Below are 21,553 nucleotides of genomic sequence, written 5' to 3' on the forward strand. Positions count from 1 at the left end.
CTACAACACAGCTTGCAGTCCTCCATCTGATAGCCAGACGGGTTTCTAAAAGCCCCTCCCCTCGGCTTCACGTAGTAGAGTGGCATACTGAAGTCAGTCTCAGCTGAGTTACTGGAACAGAGACAAAGGCAGCCATACTTCCCTAAGTGGAAACAGCACATGCGGCATGCCCTCTTCACAGGTAATGTGTGGTTATTTCTTTTCAATCAAACCTCCAAAAGGAAAACTCTGAAACTTTTTAATACTATCAGAAGTTTTCAATAATTATCAATAAATGCTTAAAATATTCTTCAGGATGGCTAAGGCATCTGTGTACTCAAAATGTGTTTTTCTATACCCCGTTCCCACAAAGATCAACTACTAAATATACCTAGAGTAACCCGGGTTAGAATTTTATTTTTAAATCTAGTTAAAATATAATTACATCATTTCCCCCGCCCACTCCATGTCTAGCCCCCCCTCTGGAATTCATGGGGTCTTCTTCTTTAACATCAAGGAAGAGAGGGAATAAAGACTGTAAGAGCCAAAGGACCATGAAGTGTTGTGTTCTGTGAGATCACACCTTCTAGCTATGTGAGAGAAGCTATACCCATGAAATCTCAACATCACGGCTGTCTACCCAAGATCTGAGCAATTCTAACATCAGTTGACACCCCAAGATAGATGGGGGGGGGGATCTCAAAGGGCCTAGCATATGGATGAAGAACAAAAAGCAATTAACAACTCTTGAGAGAAGGAGAATTAGTCTTCCAGGGAGCTGATCCTCCTAGTTGATTATCTAATAGTCAATAAGTGGTCAGCCCTAGAAACATATACATATAAGCACCACTAGATGACTCTGAAGGTTGTATTTATGCCTGTTCTTTTCTGTGTATAAGAAATAATAATAATTAAAAAGGAAAAAAAAAGTAAAAACTCCATATCTTTCGGCAACAGAACTTTTAAGCTCCTATATGCAATGCTATAGTATTGCCAAGAGCCCCCAGGAGTTATAATTAGAAAGCCAAAGACTATAGCAAAGGATAACAGTGTTATGGTCTTGTCCATAACACTGAATGAAGTAAATAAGGCCTAAAATTTCTACTCTGCAAACATTATGTACAGACAGAGTAGACAACAATATTGATGGATACCACTGTAGGTATCAGAGATTGTGGGTAATGTTTTACCACCACCTTTTAGATCACCATATAATGGGTGTAATGAGTTGTAATTCTGACTTGAGTTTTCTGGTGAATAATGAGGATGGTGATGGCACACCAACAAAGAGGAAGAAGTAATGTAATGCAGGGTTGATGGGTTAGAACTGAGTTGTTAAAGTCTAGCAGACAGCAGAGCTTCTCAACAGGCCTGGGCCCCTCACCTACCTTGCTGGATGAGTGCTTCAGTTGCAAGCTCCCTGCTGCCCACGTTGGCATACTCCTCATTGGGGTGCTTCCTGTTGTAGTGTCGCTTCAGGGAGCCAGAGATGTTACATGAGTAGTGACAATGGGCACAGCGGAAAGGCTGGGGGAACAAGAACAGAAAGGGTGAACGTTGGCAAACAGGAGTGCCACTTCCCCAAGAGTGCCTCCTGGTGAGCATATGACACCAGCAAGCCTGCAAATGAGCAGACCCAAGAGACTCTGTCACTGGGGAATGGCTCGTCCTAGTTAGGGTTTCTAGTACTGTGATAAAATACCAAGACCAAAAGCAACTTGGGGAGGAAATGACTTATTTCAGCTCACATGCCCTGGTCACAGTTCATCATGAAGGGAAGCCAGGGCAGAAACTCAAGGTAGGAACCTAAGGGCAGGAACTGAAGCAGAGGCCATTTGAGGAGTGCTACTTACTAGTTTGCTTCCTATAGACTGCTCAGCCTGCTTTTTTATATCACATCACCCAGGGGACACTGCCTCCTGTCCAACTACATCAATCAATAAAATGCTCTACTGGCTTGTTCATAAGGCAATCTGGTGGGACACTTTCTCAACTGAAGTTCCCTCTTCCCACACAACTCTAGCTTGCAAGTTGACATCAAAACCAACCAACACATCCTGCTTCCGTGCAACCCCAAGAGGCCAGGACAAGGTAGGACCCAGGGACTCCACTAAAGAAGCCTGCTGCCCTTAGATTGTGATTTCTCTTTTTGTCTTCCTCTGTCACCAAAGAAGATAAATAAAATAGCAATATGCTAACCAATCATAGTTCTAAGTGGGTGTCATTAAAAGCAGTTCCTATTACAACCAAATCACTGATACTCTTGTTCCTTCATCTAAACAACTTCTTTAGCGACATTTCCCTGTCCGTATCTGTGACAACACGCAGTGTCAGGCTGTGGGGAGGTGTAGCTGGCAAAAGCCACTGCAGCCTGACCTAGACCAGAGGAGGCACTTACAGAATAAAGTCACAGCTGAGTCCACAGCCTTGTCTGGCCTCTTGCATATTGTTTCCAGGAACTCATGAGAGGAAGGGAAGGAATGCCAATCAAGTCCCTCAGGAAGACCTTGGCATTAGCCTCGAAATAGCTATGGATCACGGCCATGTGCTTGGCTCTTTCTCATACCAAAGTGTCCTCCTGTGTCATGGCACTGTGTAGTTCAGACAAAGAGTGGCAGGAATCCTGTTTGGCACTTGGACCCATCTAGCAACACCAGCTTTCTGGCTGGGTAGCAAGAGAAAGAAGAATACCAGCGTTTTGGCCAGGCAGTAATAGAAGAAGCTCATGGGCCAGAAAGATGGCCTCAGTACTCTAGATGTTGCAGGAGGTGCCCAGATGAAGCATGTTTAACCTCACAGGTGAAACTCACCTGCAGTGGAACCTCAGACAATTAGCAAAATGTCTCTGAGCTATTCTTCATCAGAAAACCTGAGGATAATAGCTACCTTCTTAGGCTATGCTCTGGATGAAAGGGTGGAACACAAACCAACGGCTGAGACACTGTGCTGAGAGTTCCCTACCGCTTCCTTTAGCAATTTTACTCTCTTGCGCACACAGAAGCTGGCACATCACTGTGTCTATTATGACCACCTTGACTATGTGACTGACAAATTCATCCATCTTTTCACCATTATTATGCAGACATAGTGAAGCAGTTACAGGACTGACTGAATGTGGAGAGCACCAACCAGCAGGGGAGATGACCGCTCTGATCTGAAGCATCCACAGCCTCTAGCAATGGCTTCTTCCTCCCGGGTATATATGTGCCCAAGCTTTCCCATTGAGAGGCAGAGAGGATGGATGGAGGGGTAGACATAAAGGAGGTCCGTGGCCTCAGTCTTCTTTCTCCTTTCTGTATACCCAACCACTCCTTCAAAACAGTTTCTGTCCATGTCTTCCACCCCTCGCCTTCCTACTTAGGGCTCTACAGACTCCTGGGAAAACAGTTGCCAAAGATTTGGCCAACACTGTCTTGTCAGACCCCATGTTCCACATCTATCAGATGGTGCCACCTCCCAGTATAAAAGGACATAGCATTACTGCTATTGCCAGCTGCTACTGCTGCTGGCCTCTGCACTAACTGACAAGATCAGATTTTTAACCCTGATGTTCAGCACTGACTCTCTCTAAGGTACTGCCTTGAGGCCTGTGTGTCTTTCCACTCTGGTTTCCAGCCACCGTTGATGGCTGGATGTGAACATTCAGTGTGACCCCTCCTCTCTTTCCCCCAGTAGGAATATCTAGCTGCCTTCCAGTTTTCTCCACAGGGATATGTTGCAAGCATAACTCAAAGCAACTGTAGATTCATACCTTGCTACATAATCTGCTGATCAATCAGACAAAAAGCTGGCGTTCACCACAGCCACTTTTACCACTCAACGACTTCTGCTACCTAGCCCCAGAGTCTGTCCCTGCCCCTCTCCGCCTGACACCCCGTGGAGAGAAGGATGCCATTCCAATTGTATTGATTTTGGCACCAGAGATTGACACCAAGAGCCTTGCACTGTTAGATAAACACTCTAACATTGAGCAATATCTCACTCCCAAATCCTCTTAAGAGAAATGTCATACCCCAGGAAGGCCATTCTCCCAAAGAAAGACAATGAAGCTTCAAAAAGTCCCCAGAGAACACCTACATCAAAACATCCTGGGACATAAAATATTTAGTGCTGTCCCATGCAGGGTTACATTTTTACAATCAGTCCTTTGCAGAACCCATGTGGTTTTGACCACAGGAACCTGCAACAAAGGCAAAACTTGTAGGGGTTTCTCATCTATCAACTACACAGGGGTAAAAAGACTCCAATTCGCTCTTTCTCTTCCGGTCACAGGCGCTTCGGGAGCCGCCGATTACAGTCCAGCCATGGCCAAGTCCAAGAACCACACCACACACAATCAGTCCCGGAAATGGCACAGAAATGGCATGAAGAAACCCCGGTCACAAAGATACGAATCTCTCAAGGGGGTTGACTCCAAGTTCCTGAGGAACATGCGCTTTGCCAAGAAGCACAACAAGAAAGGCCTGAAGAAGATGCAGGCAAATAATGCAAAGGCCATGAGCGCACGTGCAGAGGCCATCAAGGCCCTGGTGAAGCCCCAGGTGGTGAAGCCCAAGGTGCCAAAGGGCCCCAGCCGCAAACTCACCCGCCTGGCTTTAATTGCTCACCCCAAGCTTGGGAAGCGGATTAGAAGCTACATGGCCAGGGGTCGTAGGCTCCAAAAAACAAAGCCCAAGGTTCAAGCCAAGGCAGAGGCCTCAGCTGCAGCTCAGGCTCCCAAAGGTGCCCAGGCCCCTGTGAAGGCCCCATAAAAAAGGTCTCAGTCTGCCAATGTGAAGACAGATGGACTGGTGTGAACACCTACACAGTATTTGCAGATGTTCAGGACCTTATGCTGTTTTTACAAATAAACTTGAGGCAAGTTCTGTTAAAAAAAAAAAAAAAAAAAGACTCCAATTCCAATAAAGGACTAGCACAAAGTTAAAAGCCACACCATATTCAAGAGCTTTCCTCTCTAAATAAGCAAACATTATGAATTTATTATTTTTGGAATGCTAGCATGTACACAGACATCAGAAAACTGAGAATTTATACTGTATACACGGGGGGGGGGGTCAGTGAGAAACAGCCGAGAAAGGGAGGAACAATCAAAGTAAGAATGGTCCTACAAACCAAATTCTGACTGTGGAGCGAAGTCCATCCTCCCTTCATGTGGCAAAGCAGATAAACTGCCACAGGAGAATTTCAATGCCTTTCAGTTCCCATGCAGGCACCTTGGAAGAATTTCTAATGAGAATAAAAATGGCAAACAGGTACGCCATGAGGAAAGAAAAAGTACAGATGAGGCCAAAGGAGGGCCCAATTCCCAAGCTACAGATTTTTAACAAGTCAATCCTTGGCATTGGGAAGCTTGGTGGAGAACTCTGCCACACCATCCCATGCAGACCGAGGCTATCAGGTTAGCATTATACAGGGAGCTCAGTACTGAACTGAGTAGATGTCTCTCAGGTGAGCTGTTCTGGGACCAGAAAGATAACACTTCCCTTCCCTCGGCTCAACTCTGTTCCTTAAACCCTTTCTATCATTCCATGAAATACCCTGATGGGGTCCTCTGTCCCAAACTACATTCACGGAGTGCCACCTGGACCTTTCTGACAAATCAGGCCTAAGCTGCAAAGCCTTGGTAGTATCAAACTGAGAATTCTTCAGGAGCTATGGTAGGCGAGAAGGCAGGCAAACCATAGCTAAGTCACTCTGGCTGTGTTACTAATACCTCAGGTCCTAAAATTCATACCCAAAGTATCTATTTGCTGACCTCCTATGGTGAGTGAGACACTGTTCTCTGACCTGAAGATCCTATGATGAATGAAGGCAGCCTTGTGATTCCCTGAATATATATGAGCTTCCAAAGATTAAATGCTACCTAGGCAAACTAAATCATAAAACTTGGTTCATACACCAGACATTCACAAATAGCAAATGGCACTGGGCCTCAAAAGCAAAGTTATTCATTCTGAGCCTTCAGAACAGAATCCCACCAAGAGTTAGGAAGACATAACTCGTGGCATCCACACAGTTCACTTGGAAAAAAGCCTATAGTTCTTACTGTGGTTCAAAAGAAAGGGATTAGAAAAAAAGACAGGGAGCTATCAGTCACAGCTTCTGTTCAATTGCTCTGGAGTTACTTAACCAGCTTTCTGAGATCTAACATCATAACTAAGTTGTGTCATCTATTTCCTGAGCTACCATATGCTAGGTAGCTGTGCTTTCGTGGACTCATTTCCCTAAGCCTCTCAATTTTATATGGTGCAATGATTGTTCCCATTTCACTGATAAACAAATGGAGGCACGGAGTGATTTAGGCACTTTCCCAATGTGTCCCAATCTCCTAGTCAGCACTGTTTTGGAGCCCCAGGCAGAGCTAATCACAAGGAAATGATGTAGTTTTTTCACTGGCCATCTGGTCATCTATCTTCCTCACAGTTCTTCTGGGAGAGATTCAGGCTGACATTCTAAGATATCATAGATAGGAGCCAGCCTAGAGTTAACCATCAATTAACGGCCATGGTAGACTTGGAAAGGCTATGGCCCCTGCTGATTTTCACTATGCTGCATAAATGTGTGCACACATGCACACACACACAGAGACACACAGACACACAGACACCAACTGTTAATGTGTGCTCTGTGGAAACAGTAATACTAGGCTCTAGAAGTCAACATTGGGTGTCAGGGAAGAGAGTGACAGTCCCATGTGAGCAATAAAGAATATCAACGTCTTTCTTGATGTCTGTGTAAATGCTAGCACTCCAAAAATAATAACTTCGTAATATTTGCTTACTTAGCGAGGAAAGCACTAGAATATGGTATGGGTTTTAACTCTGTCATATACCTGTATTTGAACTGTAGACATTCTGTTCACATTTGAAACTGTTGCTCTGGAAACTGCACTGAAAGAAACAAGAGTGAGGCAGGAAGCAATCATCTTTTGCTTCAGTGGTACAGGCAAGAGACACCAAGGGCCAGAGTGAGTCAGGGGAACAAATACCCAGGCAGGACAGGGAACAGCTAGAGAGAAGGAGGAGAGAAGGAAAATGGACCCAATGGTTGAAACGGTCTGTGGGAAGAAAGAGGCTAAGCTGTCATCCATGTATCTAGTTCAGATCAAAGAAGAGAAAAATATCAGTGTTACAGGGGTAAAACTAGGAAGTCTAGACCCCCATACTAGAGATGAGGTAGAGTCAAAATCTAAAACACAAAGCCTGCTGTGGTATAGGTGTGGAGCTGGGCAAGGGCACTTGGAATATGCTCTATGACTGAACGTGGCTGTGACATGAGTTCCGTGTTACTCTGGTGACCCAGCATGATGGACAGGAAGGAGGGCTGCACAGAGGGAGCTCAGGCAGAGGAATCAGAAGATTCTGGAGTTGTGGAGTCCAAGGTTGCTATGCTCAGCATGGGGAGACAGCAGACTCAAGTACACTGAGAACCCAACTAGAAACAGCCTCACATCCAGACCCAGAAATGGCAGCTCTGGTGAGCTCACTGAAGAATTTCAGTAGCAAGGTGAAAGCAAAAGCTGAATTCAGCAAGCTGCGGAGGTGACATGGGGCAGGAGTGAGTTCTGGGTCATGGGCCAGTTCTTAGGTGTCTATTCATCACCCATAGCACGGGTTGGAAAAAAATGTGCAACTGATTTGTAAGGCAGGGACTCCCTAAGTTCATGGATTTTTATCAGGAAAAGTCAAATTAGTATAGACAAGTCCTACATTCTAGTGGGGGACATGCCCCCAAAGGCTCAGAGATCAAAATGTGAGCCTTCCCCTTTGAGATGGACAGCATCTATGCAGAGGATGACAATATCAGATGCCTCTAGTGAGGGAAATCTGGGAGACTGAAGCACAATTTTATAGCCTAAGTTTGACATTCTGGATGACATAGACCTAGAAAAGAGAAACAGAAGATAAAGCATTTATTTGATTGACATCCTGGTAAATGCAGGAAAAGACAATGTTGCTGTAGCAACCTGTACTACATGGACTAGTTGGTGCAAGATATGTTATTAGAAGCAGCATTATTAGACCTTCACACTATAGTGGAACCGTCACAGTGACATTATCATTGTGTACATAAATGAAGTAAAACTATGGATGAACCAGAAATTAAGAGGTGGGCTCAGATATTGGATCCACCAGAGCTATGACAACCCCAGTCATTTATTTGAGGGGGGGGTGCACGCCTCCACTCTGGAATGTGTGCATATTAATTTGTATGTAGGTGCATCTGGTGTACAGGTGGAGGTCAGAGGTCAACCTCAGGTGTTATTCCTCAGGAGCCACCATCTTGTTTTGTTATTCATTGGCCTGGAGGTTGACAATTGGGCTAGGCTGGCAAGTCCTAGGGATCCACAGAGTTCCACCTCCCCACTGCTGGGATTACAAGATTATACCTCCACATCCTGCTTGGCTTTACCCTTCTCCCCGTCAATTTTAATTCCCTATTAAATGGAGGAATAAACTTATGCTCACCTGCCAAGGTTGGAAAGAGGTCACAAAAGCAGAATAGGACTGTAATTTGAGCAGTGTGAAATGCAATAGGCCTTGGGACATTTGTGCTTAATCAGTTACACAACAAATCCCATTTCTGGGGATTCAACCAAGGATCCAAAGTTCTTTTAAACTCTCAAAATTCCTTTAAGTTGTTAAAATATGTCTGTCCTGAGCATGTGCAGATCTCTGTAACAACTATTTAAATTATAACACTGCACTAGGTTTGGAAAGCTAACTTGGAGACAGAGTATTTGTGATATGCCTTGGTCACATACACAACATTTTATAGAAAGGACTTGAGCACATGAAGATGCTGGTGTCTGTGGGGAACTGTGCAAACAAGCTCCTCAATGCTGAGGCTGAACATTGCCCACGTTTGCTAAGTTGGTCATATGAGGCTTGAAAAACCTCCTGGTAGATAGCCCTACCAACTCTCCATGAAGAGAACATTCCTTTCCTTTCCACCCTAGAAAGGACTTGCTCTTCCAATAGCAGAGAGGCCTGCCTGCAGCCTGAGGCATGCAGAGTGAGGCCTGTCCTCTCACTAAGCACCATAATCCTCCCACCATGAACAAAGGTTCCAAAGTATCCCTCCCACATCACCACAACATCTCTGTACACACTGATGGTGACATGCTTGTGACACATTCCTTTAAACAGAAGTAAAAAGAGTTTGCATTTGCTATTTTTCTGGTGCCGGGGGTTGGACTGATGAGGTACACCACAAGACATGCCCATAGTGCTGCATTTTAAGTGGGTTAGCAAAGTGATGGGCAGTCAGAGAAGAGCTGGTACTCTTCTGGTGGTGGGAGAGTCAGACCACAGAAGTTGTTTTCAGGTCACAGCATCTTCACAGTCTATTTAGCCATCAACTAAGTTCAGTTTTGTCATGCAGGCTCCCAATTAAACATCCATTAATCTTTTGTCTAGAATCACAGTTATGGGGTGACAAAAATATGTCTAGTGTTCAATGATGCCAAAGAAGAGAGGGCCTTGCTCTTACAGGCTCCAGGTTATGCTCAGGCATCATGTGCTGACCAGGAGAAGCCACTCTGTCAGGACCTCTCCACAGTACCCAGAGAGAAATCCCAGAGCTCAAATTTGCCAACAGCCAGTCACTAGGTAGTCTCCATCTACCCCATAGTCAGCAGGGGCAAGAGAATAGCTATGAGATAAGAAGAAAAGAAGAAAGGTAGAAGAAGGGAAAGGAAAAGAATAGAGAAATTGCTCCAGTGGCTTTTTCTTGTTTCTTGGGTTTTTTGTTGTTGTTGTTTTGTGGAAGTACGGTACTATATATCAGGTTCAGGGCCAGATCCACTAAAATATACAAGCAACTGAGGTAATATATCCTTTTTAATAAAATGCTTACATATGTGCATAAATAAACTATTACTTGCCAAAGTATTATGGTCAGAACCATAGGTGAGATTACAGCAAGGCTAGATCCATCATGTCATCACCACGCCCACATCCTATGCCTGTTTCTCACCTCAGTATCTAAGCTACCCTGTCCCACAGATTCTAGACTTGGATTTATGAGATGTTTTGTCACTGAGATGAGCTCAGGAGGTAATCCCTACTGCTACAGCAACATGCTCCTTGCTCAAGCTTGGAGACCTGCACTCACAAAGCCTCCACATCATGAGGACCACTTAGGCACAGACACTGTGTGTACAATACATTGTACTACATAGTAGAGATACTGTCCATGTACTTTATTGGCCTCATAACAATCTGGAAATGTTTGCTTACCTCCTTCCTTCCTTCCTTCTTTCCTCCCTCTCTCCCACCCTCTCTTCCTTGTCATTTAGAAAGTTAACTTTCTGAAGATGGTTATATGACCTATCTAAAGTCACGCAGGAGGAGACATCTGTAAGAGCATATGCTGACATAGATACATGTTGAGGTGACTCTAAAATCTTTGACCAAATTCAAGTACAACAATGAATTCAACTAAGCATGCCCAAGGAATTCAGGGCACACATTGCCCTACACAGCCAAAACTACCTACAAGCAAGGAAAAAGAATTGTGCTAGATTAGTATAAGAGTTTAAAAGACACTAAGAACAAAAAGATATTTGAAACCAGACATGATGGGGTATAGCTTTAATACCAGCAATCAAGAAGCTGAGGCAGGAGGATCATGAGTTTGAGGCAAACCTGGACTATACAGTAAGCCTCAAAAACAAAACAATAACACACACACACACACACACACAATCTCTGCAAAGCCTAAGAAAAACCTCTTAACCCCATGCAGACACAAGTCTAAGCTGTGCCATTTCATCACCAGGTGTTGTAGGAAAGCTTCCTGACCTTTTTGTCTCTCTTTTCTCATCTATCAAATGGATATAACATCAGATCCTGTAACCATGGAGTAAGATACTATAAATACAGCATACAACACATGATAAGCATTTCCTCTTAGCTGTCACCACCATTATTTCCAAAGTCAATATGTTATAGAAGAGATGACAGGAAAGAAATGGAAAATTAACAGCAGCAGTAAGAGAACAATTTCACAGCAGTTACACAGCTAGAACAGAGCCTTGTTTTTTGTGGCATCAGGAAAAACACATTTTTACCTGTTCTAGCAAAATTGTGCACAGCACAATCCATGACATCCTACTGATTTCTTCAGCTGCCTGCACCCAATCAGAAATACCAAGCCTAAGGCTACTAGGAAAGAAGCCCTGCAGAAATAGTGATGGGGGCAGAGAATGCAATGGACACAGTGCAGAAGAAGAAACAGGAGCTAGGATGGGGCTGGAATATACTCACCCGTATACCTCTGCTCAAACTGTGGCTCCCTGCTGCACTCTAGGGGAAGAGAGGGCTGTTCCTCCTCTGCAGGCTTGCCTCCTCCATGTCTTCCCGCAGCTCTGCCTGTACTCCTCTCCACAGTCACCCCAAACACTGGGATGATTCAGTCACATCACATCCTTTGTCACTGTCACTTTGTCCTGATCTTCATGGCCATGTCCTGGACCCCACCCCTGTTTCTCATACACCATTCTCATTGTAAGTTCCCCCACTTCCTCCTGCTCGGAGCTTCCTAAGAGAGAGGTGGGCAGGCACAGAGTCTCCTGTGACAAAGCAGTTACAGCATCTGGTGGGAAAGGCAAGTACAAAGCCCCAAAAGAGCTTGAGGCAGGTGCTGTGAGAGCCAGGTCCTTGGCCAAGGTGTATTGTGGGATTTTGTGTCCTGACAAATAGGACAGAGCTAGCCACTACTTAACCATAGCGGTCTGGTGGTCTATACAGTGCTGACCCACTCACTCCAGGCCAAGCATCAAACCTCATCCACCAGGCATGAATCACAGGATCACATTCTCTAAAGACACTTCCAATCCCTACCGAAGACAATCCCTACTTGAGGCAGGGCAATAGCTCAAGGACAGGCAAGCACAATGAGTAAGCAAAATTGGCCAAGACAACCTGTCAATGGACCAAAAGGCACCTAGCCAATTACAACACACCAGCAGTGACCGTCAGTTTCAAAAGGACCAATCAGAAAAGTTCCTAAGGCAGATTTAAAAAAAACAAAAAAAAACAAAACAAAAACCATAAAAAAACCCCAACTGTTTTACAGTACAGAGCTTCTGCACTGGAATCTCCCAGAGTCTGTGCCATTGACTTTGTATCTTCTCACCCCCTGCCTCCCCAGGAAATGGGAAACAATACAGGCTGTAGCAACAAGCCAGCAAAACTATATCTACTGAAGTGAACGACTTCACTTCACTCTTCTCTGTGAAAGAGATTTTGCTTCACAGATTTAAGCCAAAATTGATGGGTCCAACATTTTTTTCATCCACGAGTTACTAACAGCATGTGTGCTGTCTTGTGTCTGATAGTGGACACACCACACAGGTTTACATTCACTCGTCTCGAGTTTGTCAACTCACTATATGACATCACCCACTTGCCTGTCACAAAACCTCCCAACTTTCCTCAGAAGAACCAGTTTCCTTCTCACCAGGAAACTCTACAATCAGCATGTCCACCTGCCCCTACCCCAGGCCTCCAATCTTCTGCTAACAGGGTCCCCATCAGAACACCTATGTTCCTCTGCAGCCAGGGTTGGGGGGACTCAGTAGCCAGATGCCTATAATAGTCAGTTAATAATTCATGTGATGGCCAGCCAAGAATCCTAAAATGAGAACCCCAAAACCTGAGAATCCATTTTAAATGTCTTTTTTTTTTTTTTTTTTTGATTTTTCGAGACAGGGTTTCTCCGTAGCTTTTGTTTCCTATCCTGGAACTAGCTCTTGTAGACCAGGCTGGCCTCGAACTCACAGAGATCTGCCTGCCTCTGCCTCCCGAGTGCTGGGATTAAAGGCGTGCGCCACCACCGCCCGGCTTTAAATGTCTTCTTAAAAGTCATTAAAGACCTGTAAAGACACTGTAAAGTGGAAGTCATAGAATGAGAGACTGAATTTTCAGCATATAACCAGAAACGACACACAGTTTTAAAACAAAGAAGAAAAATGAAGAAGTAGTTGAGAGGTTATTTACTAAAGAAGAAGTAAGGAAGACAGGGAGAGAGGAAGAAGAAAATTTGTGGCCATGACAATCATGGAAATGAACATGTACAGAGACCACAGCATGCCCAACAGGGCAATGAAAGACTCTTCACACCAAGATACAGACTGACATGGCATCTAGGTGCTGCTGCTGCTGCTGCTGCTGCTGCTGCTGCTGCTGCTGCTGCTTGCGAATCCCACAGTCAGCACACCCTGTGCATGTGTCACCCAGAGAAGCTGGGGGACTCAGGCATCAGAGCACATGTGTTGACAGCTCATAGAGCCACAAGCAGAGCAACCTGGTCACTTATGGGCAATCCAACCAACATAAACACACACCCTAGGTTCACACACTAGAGTATAAATACACACAAGGAATGTTCTCCTATGATTCAGAACCTTTTCAATTTCTAGAAAGAGCAAGTTCTCCTTCTCATTGGGGTCTGGCACCCAGGAAAGCAGAAGCAACCCTGCATACCTGTGGACAACTTGAATCAGCATGTCCACCTGCACCCTCCAACCCCCAAGCCTGCAGCCCCTCCATGGAGTGCACATCAAAGCATACTCATCTATGCTGATGGGCTGATCAAGACTGAACTCAGCAGCCAATTGGCTTGGCTACTGCAAAGAAGTGAGAGGATTAGAACCAGGAGCAAGAACCCTGTTCTGTCTCATCAATATGCAGCTGAGTAAAGGAGCAAAGCTCAAAACAAACATTGCAAACGCCGTGGACATACATGTGACATGAAAGCTGGACTGAAACTACCTAGGGTGATGGGAGGAAATGGGAGGATGAGATAAAGGAGGCGGGGTGTGACGGAAAGGCTCCCCGTACGGTGTACACCTGTGTGACTCTCACTGATGGCTCAGATAGATATCTCTGGTGCAAATGGCCTCATCTAAAGCAAAATAACACATGGCGTTCCTTTTACCTGAAAATCTGCCCTTGGAATTTGAGGACCCCTGTTTATGTTTGCAGTGACAGAAAGGGAGATGAAGGGGACTCAGATCCACTGATGGTAGCAGAAAGAAAGCAGTCAGAGTGACCACTAAGTCTTGCCTGCCTGGGGTAAAAAAAATAATATGCACATTTGCAGATGAGGCCCTGGAAAGGAAAGGCTGCTGCAGAGGGTTCTCAGATAGTCACCGGCAAACCAGGCTTTGGCCTAGGGCCAGACTCCAAACCTCAGCCTCCCCCCCCCCCCCCCCCCCGGGCAGCTGGTGCACAGATCAATCAAGGCTACTGCAAATAAGTGTGACTTCAGCAACACTCTCTCCTGCTGCTGCATCAGCTGGGTGACTTCTGCAACCTTCCCACCGCACTGAGCTTTTCATTTTACAGATGCCTCTGGGTTTCAGATCACAGCATCAATGTGATATCTTTCCGACAGAGGCATTTTTAACACCTGGAATACTGGTGGCCCAATCAGCCACTTCTTTCCCTTCCCTTCCCACTCCCACCTTGGTGACCTGACTCTGGACAGCCCCTGTCTGGACTGCCTGTTCATCACCAGCATGTTCCCACTGACTCCACACTGCAGACCAGACAGCATTAACAGTGCTGCAAAACTAAGAGCAGTATTAATCATATTTTCCTATATTTCCAAAGAACACAGCTGAATGGACTAAACATGAGCCTTTGCACAGGAATTTCCTTTGATATTCCTTAACATTACACAATGATAAAACAAGGCTTATGGGGCCCAACCAAAGAAAACAACACATTTACCAATATTTAGCTCCTTTCTGCTGAAAAGCAGGCCCTTGGCACTGGCTACAGCCCCTCTCTGGGCCTTGGCACTAACCAGGGCTTGACTCACTAAAGCTAGAGCAAGGCAGTTGCAGAGCCTCTTATTCCAAAGCGCTCCCACATGCCTCATCCCGTTTTAATCTCAGAGTTCTCACTATTGTGAGGAGGACAAACTCAGGGCTCAAGGCTACCCATGAAATAAGAATGAACCCAGCAATGCTCCATAATTGAAGGTGTGTGGGACCGTGGCCCTTTGTGGTTCTGAGCTCTTAAAGCAACTCAGAATCTTACTCCACCTAGAAGCCTGTCATGATGAATCTGTCACCCTAGAGACCTGAAGATGAGGGTTAGGAATGTGGCCTATCTGGCAGAGTGCTTGCCTGTCATGCACAGAATCCTGGCCTCCATACCTAGCTCCACATAACTGGGCTTAGTGCCCAGCACCTGCAATCCCAGTACTTGGATGGTGGATGCAGGAGGATTAGGAGTTTAATTAAGGTCATCTTCATCTACATAACGAGTTTGAAGCCATCCAGACCTAGGTGAAACTCTGTGTAAAAAAATAAATGTAAGATGTGCCAACAGTGTACTCACATTCCCCAGAAGGTGCTGCCTGCATGTCACAGAAGAACAAAAAGTGAATCCAATGCCTCATGCGAGAACTTACATCTTAGCATCAAAAAAAGGACTATAGCATTTGCCAGATGTCATTAGACCTACAAAAACAACAACCTGAAGGAGGTGAGACCAAGTGGCCATCTGGAAGTGTGACGGAGCAAGCATGAGGAGCAGGGATAAGCTGAGCATGGGAGGGAGGACAGGTTGATGGGACTGCACTGGTCTGCCTAGAGGAGTGGAGGCTGAGGCTAAGGGGCTGGTATTGGTTGGCATTTGCAGCCATGGGGGGGGTCCCCTGTTTTCCCTGTGAGTACTGCCAAAAGTGAGGGCTGATTCTGCCAACCCCACACCTACACATATACAGTTTTGATAGCCCACAGAATTTCAGAGAAGACAGACAAGGACTACAAGGGGGCAGAAGCAGACAGACATGAAAAAACATGTATATTACAAAGAAAAGCACGAGGAAGGGTGGAGGTTTTCCTGGACTCTTGTTCCTAATGAAGAGCCCTCAGAGATATTTGTCCCAAAGATATCTAAGTCACTCTGAGGCTTACAGAATACAGGCATGAATGAAAATGCCACTCATTTCTTGAAATGCAGGCAGATTTTGCATGGTATAAGTTTTGTTGTTGTTGCTGTTGTTTTTCTGTCCTAGCCATTCTGAAAGTTGGGTATTCTCTACAGTGTGAAAGAGCATTATCCCACAGCAGTTGGGAGTCTTGAAGACAAGTTTACCAAGCTCAGAGTGAAAGGTTTTTCTAGCACTCCTGTCTCTTTTGAGAATTCTATGACCCAAATGTCAGCTCTACCAAGGGTCAACAACATGGCACTAACAAAACCAATTCCAGGGTAAAGATCCAAAGAGCAAGAGTCAGATCTTCATATCAATTAATAAGCACAGAGCTGGCTCAGTTTGCAAATAAGGCCAGAGACAAATTAAACAATTTAAAAGAATAAATATTTTAAAACCATGGGTACCACAAGTTCAAAGCCAGCTTACCTTGAGGCAATTAACTCATCACAATAAGTAACAGTAAATCAATCCACACTAATTGCATTTTGTGCAAGAGCTTAGAAGAATCTTTAGTGTTGGCTGGTGATCGATTTTATTCTATTATTATATTTTTGGTAATCACTGTGATGTCAAAAATGCAATATCTCCAGAGAATATACTGCATATTCTTAGACGGACAGAAATTTAATTTAACATAAAACTATCCAGTTTCCATTTTTTTCCAGAGATGATTTAAAAAAAATCTTAAATACAACAGAACTGAAAATGACACAGATGCTCTGCAGTGGGAAGCCAGCTAACAAAGGGCCCATGTGTCACCCAGGTCCACACCTCCCTTCTTCCTCCCACACACTTCCACACACTCATAGGAAATAAAGAAATGAGTACAGTATCAGAACCCTTACTGTCCTTCAAATTCAGAACAGAAAAGCAAAATAGAAACTGCCACAAAACCCCACACTTTGTGCTCATCTGCTGCCCCTGAGTTCCATAGTTTCCATTGTACTTGGTAAAGAGTTCTGGCTGCTAACTTGTACTCAGTCAGCATTCTGCGCTTGAGTTTTGATAACTGAACACACACCCATGAGTGTACATCATCAAGGCAGTGAATGGGAAAAGGACAAAGAGGTTAAAAAGTCACTGCGCTTTGAAAGCATAGAATAAAGGATAGAGTTATTATGTCACAAAGACATCGACAAAAACCAAGTAGCATCTCTTGAGAACTGCAGTCCTCCTCACTCATGCCCCTTCATTTATTTCTGGGCCTTGATCTTTTCATCTATAAAACAGAGATATTAATACTTGCCTAGAGGGGTTATCAGGGTAAAGTAAAATATGCATATAAAACACGTTAGGTAGCAAAATGCCAGACAACTGGCCTTGTGAGATCACTCGGGGGTACTAGTAACTGGAATTGCTTACAAATGTTACTACTTACAAATGTTTGTCTTACTCGAGATTATCTCTTCACTTCCACTCCCTTCCTCACAGGGCTTAGAAGGAGAGCCAGGAATAAACTGCTTACACAGCAACCTCCTTAGCTGACCTCATCCTAGATACTATCTTTGTCCAACTTTGCATATCTGTTCACATGTGTTCTGTATATTCCCGTGCCCTTTACCTTCTACATGCATACCTCGCTGTAGCTTGCTGTGTTCACATTACAAAGGCCTTGGTCACATATTTCACTATCAGAATGCAATAAGAGATAATGATACAGTGGCTTAGAAACTGTTTTTGCTAAAGGAAGTTGGCTCTGCAACTGGGACATATAAGGTAACTGTAAATGCAGAAGAAAACCTGACATTTCTGCCTTTGTTCCTGTCTGTCTCCTTTGTTTTGGATGAAGACAAGTAAGTCTTTAAATTTTCTTCTTGAGACACCTTAGATTCCTAAATAAGAGGAACTTCATAGGACAGACTCTTTCCCAGAGAAGGGCAACTGTCCATGAGGGTGAAGTCACATCACAGAGCAAAGTAACCAACCATCTCCTGACAGGCACCCTGGCCTCTCAAGCAACAAGGACTTCTTTAACCACCGTGGGCAGCACAGCCAGAACATCCAGAGAAATGGGTTGGAGAGACCACATCTTGACTAGGATTGTTAATTACGCAAATCATGTATGCCCCAGTTCTCCCTGCATAGATAAGCCTACAATACACATCAGCACATGGAAGATGGCCTTGGGGACACTGAACCCTTTTATTTATTCCTCTTCCGAGTAATGCTTGAATTCCCTTTGAGTGGTCATCAATCAGTGGAGAACCTTCTTGCTGTATATTTCTAAAAATACGGGTTCCAAATATAATCTTAACTCAGCTGAAATAAGACTTAAAAAGATATATACAGTTGTTTGTGCTGGTCTTCTGAGTTCCCACAGCTCTTGGGACATAACTTTTCCCTAATACTCCATACAATGGCTATTATTTTTGATGCACATTTGGCTCTCAGAAGGCCTATGAAACTGGCAGACAGAGGACCAGACTTCAGCCCAGAAGCCTGTGCTCCTGGCACAGGGCCTGACAGAGCAGTGCCTGGTACCCAAATCATCTCATATCCTTTGATCAAAGACCCACTAAAAATTGAATTATTTAGTTGTTCCTACTTTGTCTCTGAAAATTCTGATTGTTGAGTTATGATGTGCTGTAATCCATATGGAAGACTTCGGAAAAGTCTGTTGATGGCAATGAGATTAGTGGTCAAGTTCTCCTTTACCTGTTACCAGTTTTGTGACAATGCGGTGGCTATGCAAATTCTCAACTGCAATAAAGCTATAGGCTCATGGCACTGATGGTCAAGGATTCAACCTCTTTTAACACATATCAAACATAAATTTGACAGTGTATTGTCAAGGTGATAGGTCAATTCTCAACCTCAGCTATATCTAAGAGCTTTCTGGCCACAAAAAAAGGAAAGGACCAACAGCCAAGAAGGTCACACTGTGTCAGAAATGAAGGAAGCTAAATAAAGATGGGTCAGCATCCAGCCACCCTGAACAGTTTCCAAAAGGTACACATTTCAAAACTGCTGATTTCAGTCTGGATTTTTCTTTGCAGACTTGCACAACTCATACACCACTTTTTTTTTTCACTTATTCTCCAGAAGCCAGGAGATTCTGGGTGTCCTTGAAGTTCTATAGAGGATGGAGCTAATGTGCTAAGTCTCTCTGGTGCTGGGCCCCGTGACATGCATCAGTGTGATGACAAGCACTCGTGGGCAGCAGGAATGAGAAGAGAATGGTGGGGAAATTCAGGGCATGATGACCCTTGCCAGGAAGCAGATTTGGAAAGCATGGGTCCAGCAGGAAGGGAAGGGGCTGATGAGAAGGGCATGACTGGATGTTCACAAGAATTCCATGTGAAAGATACACCTGGTAAAAGATTCTCTTCACCAAGTGGTATATTTATATATTTGTGTTAGAGGACACCATTAAGGAAATTGTCACATCAGGTGAACATGTGACTATAACTCTAAGAACAGATGCAGACTGCCTCAGAAACCAAAAATGTTGAGTAATGGAACCGTGATAGGAGAAAGTGTGCACAGTCAGGATAAGTTCACCGTGATAAAAAGGAAGCCAGAGAAAGGATGGAGATAAGCATGTGAGAACCACATGGCAAGTCCTTGCCACTTAGTTTCTTAATTGTGTCAATGTGTACAGAGGTAGCCAAGGGACTGCTTCTATTCCTAAGCAACAGGTAACTTGGAAAGGTTAAGTGACTTGCCCAAGATCTCCAAGCGGTAATAGACCTGGATTCCAAGACAGTTTGAAAGCACAAGTACTAATCAGCAGTAAAAAACAATGACTTCTTGAATTTTGCATGCAAATGGATGGAAATAGAAAACACTATCCTGAATGAGGTAAGCCAGACCCAAAAAGAGGAACATGGGATGTACTCACTCATATTTGGTTTCTAGCCATAAATAAAGGACACTGAGCCTACAATTCGTGATCCTAGAGAAACTAAATAAGAAGGTGAACCCAAAGAAAAACATACAGGCATCCTCCTGAATATTAAACTTCATCAGGCGATGAAAGGAGACAGAGGCAGAGACCCACATTGGAGCACTGGACAGAAATCTCAAGGTCCAAATCAGGAGCAGAAGGAGAGAGAGCATGAGCAAGGAACTCAGGACCGCGAGGGGTGCACCCACACACTAAGACAATGGGGATATTCTACTGAGAACTCACCAAGGCCAGCTGGTCTGGGTCTGAAAAAGCATAGGATAAAATCGGACTCGCTGAACATAGCAGACAATGAGGTCTACTGAGAACTCAAGAACAGTGGCAATGGGTTTTTGATCCTACTGCACGTACTGGCTTGGTGGGAGCCTAGGCAGTTTGGATGCTCACCTTACTAGACCTGGATGGAGGTGGGTGGTCCTTGGTCTTCGCACAGGGCAGGGAACCCTGATTGCTCTTTGGGCTGACGAGGGAGGGGGACTTGATCGGGGGAGGGAAATGGGAGGTGGTGGCGGGGAGGAGGCAGAAATCTTTAATAAATAAATAAATAAAATATAAAAAAGAAAGCACATGAGGGTGGGCCTTGTAAGACACAGAACTTTCATCCAACTGCACACTGCTGCTTCTCCCATGCGTGCTTGTGAGTAGACATGACTCAAGGTTCTCCCTATCCTACTTGTGGGTGATGCTGTGTAGATAAAATTGTCACAGAAAAGCTGCCAGAGCACTGCATCTGTCACTTCTTCCTGCAGCTGGCTGCTGCGTCAATCACCCTCTTTTTTTCCTGACGTCCAGGTGGCATTCCTGTGTCTCTGTCATGGATGGGAGAGGGCCAACATGAACAGGCAGTAGACAGCCACTCTGTGAAGAGCTGTCAAGTGGACAGCCTCATGCTTAGAGATCCAGCAGCTTAGTGGCGTCCAGGAGCGTTGGTGCTCAAGAGCTTTGCCTGACTGGAAGCCAAGTCCTGATTGTGCTTCCAGAACATGTGGAAACAGAGGAACTAGCTCTAGACCTGCTGAGCCCAGACCCAGCTGAACCACACATCGTAGGGTTAGGGGGCCCTAAGACCAGTCACAGGTTTATAGACTCATGGGAGGCCTCAGAAAACTCAGCATAAATCTGATTACAGAAAACAAGAGCAGAGAAACATCAGTCAAGGTAAGAAAGGCATGAAGCAAAGTCCAGAGAAAACCAGGTATAAACATCTAAGAGTTTTCTTCCAATATAGTCACAGGGGACATAGTCATATTCCCTGAAACAAGTGGACTGAAGCCAATCAGAGATATTTTCAGAAATTCAGTGACCACACACTTTGGAGTGGGTACTAATGACATGGGCACCTTCTTCCTAACATGTATCCAAACCCCAGGAAGGCAGACAGGTCTCTAATATAAACCACATCTCTTGCACAGTGAAAGCACAATGAGTTCTTATTGGTCAAGGTGCCAGGAACACATGAAGTCCAAGCTCTCATAGACCAGGCAGCTAAACCAACCTCTCATAGGCCAGCTATTCCTGCTTCATCTTCTGCACAATGCCCCACATGAAAACTATTTACCTTCAGATACCAACTAGGATGTATCCCAAACTATATTACTCACTCAAGCATAATGTTTGACTCTATTAAATATTATAATATATGTAGAGAGAAGCAAGACAATGTAACCTCAAAATGGGGGAGTTGATATATAGATAAAGATGTTATTAGAA

General features: G+C 44.6%; 1 protein-coding gene across 3 annotated transcripts in view; it reads right to left on the reverse strand.

Moving 5' to 3' along the window:
- Zfat (zinc finger and AT-hook domain containing) overlaps positions 1 to 21,553 on the reverse strand; it is a 170,288-nt gene that overhangs the window by 30,102 nt on the left and 118,633 nt on the right. For all 3 annotated transcript variants that reach the window (XM_057792636.1, XM_057792634.1, XM_057792635.1), the window contains exon 12: positions 1,368 to 1,506. In XM_057792636.1, coding sequence (XP_057648619.1) covers positions 1,368 to 1,506 — 139 coding nt within the window. The remainder of the gene's footprint in view (positions 1 to 1,367; positions 1,507 to 21,553) is intronic.

The sequence above is a fragment of the Chionomys nivalis genome, chromosome 17 (assembly GCF_950005125.1).
Source record: "Chionomys nivalis chromosome 17, mChiNiv1.1, whole genome shotgun sequence".
NCBI classification, from domain to species: domain Eukaryota; kingdom Metazoa; phylum Chordata; class Mammalia; order Rodentia; family Cricetidae; genus Chionomys; species Chionomys nivalis.